The following is a 7,441-nucleotide window of genomic DNA, read 5'->3' as shown; positions in this document are numbered from 1 at the left end:
CTGGTTGGTGCTTCCTTGCCTGGCCTACAGCAAGTTGCCCCCATTTTCATACTAGTTCACTGTTTCTTCTAACAGGAGACAATAAACCCAGCGAAGGAGAACCAGAAAAGCTGAAACCCCGTGGTGCTGGGTCTGTCTGAAGGCCTACAAAGCAAGTTGGGATGCTGCTGGTTTTGATGTGCTGCCGGGGCTTCACTGCTTACAGCAAACCCTGGTGTTTTGCCTGAGCAGTGAACTCTTGAAGTGATGACATGAGAAGTCCAGGCTGAGTTTTATTGCAGGCTAGGGCACGGAAGAAGGGCTTGGGAAGCAGCTGGATTACTAAGAGAACAAACAATGAGACAAAAGGTTCATATGAAGCCAGCACAGGCAGACTGACCAAGCCAAAGCATGTGGGTTTGCTTGGCTCCTGCATAAATAATTGTTTTATGCCCAGAGACACAGTGCAGGGCCGAAGGACACGGGGCAGAAGGGGCAGTTAACCTGTAGTGCTGGTACAAATTTTTTGGTGGGTTCAGGGTTTCCATTGCTGTGCCAACTATTTTCCTTCGCCGTACCACGTGCCAGACTCTTGGATCTCTCACCACAACTCAAAGTGAACTGCAAAGCACCCTCATAAGCCCCCTCAGAGGCTGGTGCCAGGTCTCTTCCCTGGTCATGGAAGTGGTAACAGCTCTGGAGGGCGATCTGCTCTCCATGGTAGTTGGGAGAAGCACACAAAGTTGAAGGAGGCAAAACTTGCTTGGTTTGGCTCCAGCCATTTCCTGAACACATTTCTCTGGAAGGGCTTTCAGGTCTTCAGTTTTGCATCCAGCTGGGATTCCACAGGTAAGTTTGCCTCAGCCACCAAGAAGTGCCTTCAGCAGCACAGCACCTCCTATTGCTCTGATAGCAGTGTTTTCCAAGGAGAGCAGCCATAACTACAACTTCAGCATCCTTTTCTGTGCTGATCCTAATTTTTGATTGATAGCTCTTGGTATTAAAAGAGATTTCTAACAACTTTTTAAGGGCTAGCAGGCACCCCCATTAAATTTGGATAAAAACTAGATGTGGAAATAACTTATAATACTTGGTATTGTTAAATTAAAGAGTTCATTAAGGACTATATATTTTAAAAGGACAGTCTTTCTGTCAGAAAAGGGGGTCCTGATGTCCAGATCCTTGAGTTACGTTGTTGTTCAGTGCATCAGAAAATGAAACTATTTAAACAAGTTCCACATTGCTACAAATAACACTTTATATGCAAAGTAACACCTTCCATGAAGTGCAAGGTGTGTGATTGGGGTCTGGTTTTTCGTTTAGGCTGTGAAATAAAAATAGGCTTTGGAACGTTGTTTTTTGTTATATTTTTGACTTATGTAAACTAATAAACACTTCAAGAGAAAACTTACATAGTTAATCTGCAGATCTCATGTTTCCAAACAGGTAACACAGTGAAGAACCACAGCAATGCGTTTAGGCACATTTCTGAGAGTTTTAACCAAGCAATATGATAATTATTCTGTTTTACAAGTTCAATATAGACAAATGTTTACATTTTGCTATACAGTCTGGAACAGGACCCTGTGTAAAACCCCATCAAGATACAAACAAAAAGAAATGCCACTTTTTCCCCCCTGCAACTTGGAAAAGACAGGATTTAAAGGAACTTTTACCAATTTAACTGTTGAAAGGTTCTTCCAACACTGCTTAAATCTGTATTTTTATCAATGTTTCCTTAGAATGCTTTGGTTTCCATATTTAGACAAGCCTATACGCTCGTGTACATCTTTCAAGGTCGTTCTGAGAGCATTAATTACGGTGTAATGCTGGGATGGAACACTGCTGTCTCCTGCTGTGCTGCACAATCAGCTTGCTGGCTCCAGATCCAAGGGATAGATTGGGTTTGGTCCTGCTGCAGAGAGAGGAAATGGCATTTGGCAGAAGACAGGAGGAAGAGGAGTCTCCTTTTTCCTTCGCTCTCCCATTGTGCACTAAGACCCAGAGCGTTATCACTGCTCTCAGCTGACGTCCTGAGGTGTCTTTCTCTCTGTATTACATCCGTGACGAGTTTATTTAAATTTCCAGTGCCAAGAGGTTAAAGTAGCCTGGATTGGAAGGTATAACCATTAAAAAAAAAAAAAAAAAAAAAAGTCTGTGTAACCCCCGTTTCTTTGAGCAAGCTTTGCATCAGCTGGAGGGGAGCCTGCCACTTCCCACAGCCCTGCCGTGGATCTGCATCCCTCCTGGTGTGAGCCCCTGGGGGGGGGTGAGGGGGCAGAGGCACCTCCCAACCATCCACGTGCACGTTTCTGGGGGGGTTTAGCCATGTAATGGTGATAATTATTGCATTTCTCAGAGTTAGATATCGACAAATGCTTATGTTCTGCTATAAAAACTGAAAGAGGATCCTATGTAAAACCTGATCAAAACACACACACACAGAAAAAGGCAACCCCCCCCGAGGAAGCCAACAAACAAAACCTACATATTTTCTCGGTGTGGAACGAAATCTGCAACTCGGAAGAGGCAGGAGTGAGCAGCGCTTGGAGCCGCGCTCCCCAGCCCCTCGGGGACGCAGCCCCGGGCAGCGGCAGCGGACGCAACAGAGCCCGCAGAGCCCGGGGGAGGGAGGGCGGCGGCCGAGCATCCCCCGCGCCGGCCCTTGGGGGGGGTCTCATCCCTCGGGACACCCCGAGCCGGGGGGGCTGCGGCCCCGCGGGGCTCCGGAGCGGTGCCGGGGGCGGTGTCCAGCCCCGCAGCCCCGCGTCCGGGCGGTCAGAGGCGGCGCGGCGGGTGCTCCGCAGCCCAGCGAGAGTTAACGGCGGCGCCGCCTCTCCATTGGCGGCCCCGCAGCGGCTGCGGGAGCCCCGCGCTTATAACGCGCCGCGTCCGCCCCGCTCCGCGGCCCGGGCTCCATGCGGCGGCCGCCGGCATGCCCGGCATGCCCAGCCTGCTGCCGCCGCTGCTCGCCCTGCTCTGCCTGGGGGCGCGGGGGGCCGACCCCGAGCGCGACCCCGAGCGCGACCCCGAGCCCGACGAGCCGTGGTGCCCCTACAAGGTGGGCGCGGATGGCGCGGAGGGGGCGCGGCTGTGCTTCCGCCCGCCGGCCCGCGGCTTCCAGTGCGCGGCCCGCGGGTGCCGCGCCCACCGCTCCGCGGGCGGCGCGCTGGTGGCCAACGTGCTGCGGAACGGCAGCGTGCTGCTGCAGTGGGGGCTGCGGCACTGGGGGCCGCCTCGCCCGCCCGCCGCCGCCGCCCTGCGCGGCTTCGCGCTCAACTGCTCCTGGGACGGCACCTACACGCGCTTCCCCTGCGACAGCGTGGAGCTGGGCGCCGCATGTCGCGACTACCTGCTGCCCGAGGCGCACGGCAGCGTGCGGTACCGCCTGTGCCTGCGCCCGCGCTACGCCCCGCCGCGCCCCGCGCCGCCCGCGCAGTGCGTGGAGTTCCGCGTGGAGCCCGCGGCCATGCGGGACATCGTCGTGGCCATGACGGCCGTGGGGGGATCCATCTGCGTGATGCTCGTCTTCATCTGCCTGCTCGTGGCCTACATCACCGAGAACCTCATGAGCCCCGCGCTGGCCCGCGCCGCCGCCGCGGCTCCGCGCCGCGCGTAACGGGGGATGCTGCGACCCCCAGGTCCCGCTGCGCCGCGGCTCCCGGTTCTCCCCGCGTTCCGGGAAGGGAAGAGGTTTTTCCAGGCTCTTCTCGCAGCCGTTCCCGAACTTCCAGGATTAGGGGTTCACCACGCCCGCCGCCGTCCTTCCAGCGCGTTCCGGAGAGGGAAGAGGTTTTCCAGACTGTTCTCGCAGCCGTGGGTTTGCCACTCCTAAACTTCGAGGATTTGGGTTTCCCTCGGTGCTTGGAGCTCTTCTTCCTCCTAGGCTGGCTTTTCAGCCAGAGCTGTGTGTGGTTACTGAACTCATGGGATCTCAGCGGATTAAAAAACAATGGCAGAGGTCCACAAGTGCCAGAAATTGTCTGTTTTTAAGGGCAAGCGGCAGATCTTACAAGGGCCTGTTTGAGAAGACTCTCCAGAAAACCCTTATTTTAAACCTATACCTAAACCCTCCTGCTCTTAGACCTGTGCTAGATTTTTTTCCTGTGGGCGAAAGTTGTTTGAAGTTCAGGAGAATAGACGGCTGGAACCACCAACCCCGTAGCTAAGTGTGTGTTTGATCCAAGGCCCACTTAAATCTCGTGACTTAAGTGGGTTTTGTGTCCCACCTTACGCTGGTCACAAATTTTTGGGGCCTGTCCAAAGCAGTGGGGGTTTCTGGTCAGCTCGAGGGAGCATCAACATCTGACACCCGCTTTTCTCCCATTAGAACTGTCATCTTGGTAGTTCCACAAAGAGCGATGGCAAAGGGACAAATTGAGTATGAAAACTCCATTTTGTCGAGCAAGTACAAACCAATCCTTAGTTATAAAATAAGTACAATGTGAGTGAGCACCGTCCCTCTCTGAAATCCCCTCTTTTAGCAATGCTGTGTGCAGCTACACTAAGGTAGACGCTTCTTGAACACAGAACTCACTAATGTAGCCAAGCATTTTGAGCATAGGAACACTCCTCATTAACTACTCACTCGATGCTGTAGTAAGTAAGGTTTTAGCCATACTCTAGTATTAATTCTATTGTGCCTTAGTGCTAAGAATTTGTCCCATTTTATTGGTATATCTGTTCCTGTAGTCCTCATAGACAAGTGTATCTCCCTCGTGGTCTTGTCTCTGAAGCTGGTGGTTGTTGGTCTTGTCTGTTTGGTTGTTTGTTTTCTTAAGAAAAAACAAACTTGGGCTGATCATTACTTGAACTTTACTATAGATACACAAAATAGTTACCGTCAGGTATTTATTTAGTGAGCTAGTTTTTAGTTCGTGTTGTTTGTATGTAGTTGACTGCTGTAACACAGAATTAATTTATATCACTTAGAAACTGAGCACCTAAGCAAAAAAAAGTAGGGGAATGACTCTTCTGTAAAGGGGTGTTGCTGTTAAAACACGTCACGTTCACGTGTGATCTGTTTGTGTAAATGTTTAGCACTGGTCAATGACCCGTTTGCTTTTCTTTGTGAAAGTAGTTTGTGAAGTATCAACTTGGTAGTAGAGGGTAAGTATAGACAGTATATGGAATCCTTAATAATACACAGTATTTGTACTGATCATAATCCCTTCAATAACTTGGGAGTGGCTGAGAAACTGAAGGTCTGTATTTCATCAGGCAGAAATACCTTTTATTTGTTATTCTTGCTTTGTTTTCTTTCTCACATGCAGCTGACTCAGTTTAAGTGTTCTCTGTTTATTACCTTGCCTGTATACTTGATTTTAGCAGCCTGGCAAAGAAAAGGCAATCAGTTTTTAAGAGCATTGAGACAAATTTTGGTCAAAGATCTTTTGAAGGTTTCAAGTCAGCCTTTCCTGTAGCCAGTTCTGCACAGGCCCATGAGAGTGCCCCTGATTTTGTACATCTCTGTCAGCTTCTGTCAACCAGTGTTACTGTTTTGTTCTTCATCTCGTCACGAATTGCCAGATGTGAAAATCAAACTGTAGGAACAATGAGCCTTGTACCACCTTGGCATTGAACTTAATAAATTAAGAGAATAATGAAAAGAAATGAAGACTTCGTAAATATTTAATGGTTCGAGATCTTGTTTGACTGAAGGTGGGAAAATCTGCCCAAACATTGGTCATAATGGGATTCCGTGGCCTACTGTAAAATTATGACAACATTAAGGTATGCAACAGCATGCTGGGCAGAGGGTACACAAGACTAAAATATGTAGAACAAGAATATAAATCCTGATAGAAGAAACTATCTAATTCTCTAAAGGCTTATTTTTAATTCTTTTTCCATTCCGTGCATTATAAATGGGATGGGGAGAACAATATCTCAGTTTCTCATTCATTTTCAGGGGGTTAAGTTTTAATTGAACACATCTTGGTGTATGGAAACAAAAATCAGGGTATTCCCTGCTTCATTTTATGTGACATCAAGCAAAACATCTGCTGACCCCTGATAACTGTGGGTTTTTTCCTCCCATATACCATACACGTACCATACGTGTGGTACATTAGGTGTTACATTATCCTGCATTTATCCAGTAATTTCCAGTACAAATATCAGGCCATACCCATTTCTGCAGGAGTTAAAATGGAGAATCACATGCTCATTAACAACCTTTTTTTTCCTTGCCTTGTGCTAAATGTGAGGAAAGCTACTGCTTAAATGTGAGCAGCTCAAAGCCCAGCCTGACCCCAGCTTTGAATCTTCTGGAGGAACCAGTCTGTGCCTCAGGCAAAGAATCTCTTTTAATTGCATTATGATATTTTTTGTGGTACATAAAAGGAAAGGCTGATTGGCTTTATTTGGAGGTGCAAGTGAAAGCTGCTATTTTGCTTCCATGGAGACCTGGAGTTGTAGTCTTACAAGACAGCAAACTGCTGCTGTATTTCACCAGGATCTTCTGAAAGAAAGGCTGGGAAGAGTGGGCTGAAAGTAGAAAAAGTGGCAGATAACAGGGTCACATTCCTGTTAAAGGCTTGGAATTACAGCAGTGATGCTTGGACGAGGTCTTTGGCAGTTTTAGGCTAAGCAAACACACCCTGAGACTGGTGTTGCTTTATCGTAGCTCTGGTTGCTACATCTCCAATAATTCACTTAACCAGGTATCCCAGAACCACCAGATGATTTCCAGGGTGCCTTTGCAGAGTAAGAATTAAGAAAACAGCAGGCAGGGTTATTAGGAATGGCTGAGCAGACACCCAGAGGAAGAGGGTTTTGCAGGAAGAGCCGAGGAAGCTCTGAGGGGACACGTTTAGGCTGGAAACGCTGGGTGACAAAACGGCTGCGTGAGAGGGAAGATCTGAGGAGAAGGGAGCAGTTGAGGGGAGAAGGGAGGATTTCTTTGGGAAAATCGAGAGAATAGTGACAAAAGGGTGGTTTTTTAGTGGAAAAAACTAGATGAAGGGTTTTACATGGATGCGCTGAGGGAGGACGAGGCTTTTGCACAAGGAGAGAGGAGAGTGGCGGGTTGTGGGAGCAGGTGATGAAGGTGCTGAAAGGTGGGAAAAGGCTCCACTGGAAGTGCTGAGGTGATAGTGCAGAAAAAATTCCTCAGAAAGCACAAAGGAAGACAATACCAATGGGATGGCAGAACATATTTTTAGAAAGCACTGAGGAGAGAGAGCACTGGCTTGCTGGTGAAGTTCAGGTGGGCTGGGGAATAGATTTGTTTGTTTGATGTCCTGGTTTATCTTGTATTTCTCTTGCTCTCTGTTACCTGCTTCTGACATTGAAACAGTGCAAGTAAACCACGGTGGAAAAGCAGGGTGAGGTGGAAGGGGGAAAAGATGATGAAAGCCTCAGGGAAAAATGGAATTGGGCTGGGCTGAGCAAGGAGCGTCGTGATAATTTTGACCTGTCTGCGTGAAAACAATTCTGAAATCCGTGCCTTTTACAAGGC

At 48.8% G+C, this 7,441-nt stretch overlaps 1 protein-coding gene across 1 annotated transcript; it reads left to right on the top strand.

Annotated features, from left to right (window-relative positions):
* The first annotated feature begins 2,862 nt into the window (after window positions 1–2,862).
* FNDC10 (fibronectin type III domain containing 10) lies at window positions 2,863–5,592 on the top strand. Its single transcript, XM_032709294.1, has one exon. It carries the CDS (start codon window positions 2,915–2,917, stop codon window positions 3,596–3,598), a length of 684 nt encoding a protein of 227 aa, XP_032565185.1. The 5' UTR covers window positions 2,863–2,914; the 3' UTR covers window positions 3,599–5,592.
* The last annotated feature ends 1,849 nt before the right edge of the window (window positions 5,593–7,441 follow it).

Source organism: Chiroxiphia lanceolata, chromosome 22, assembly GCF_009829145.1.
Source record: "Chiroxiphia lanceolata isolate bChiLan1 chromosome 22, bChiLan1.pri, whole genome shotgun sequence".
Taxonomy (NCBI): domain Eukaryota; kingdom Metazoa; phylum Chordata; class Aves; order Passeriformes; family Pipridae; genus Chiroxiphia; species Chiroxiphia lanceolata.
This window is presented reverse-complemented; position numbering and strand designations above follow the sequence as displayed.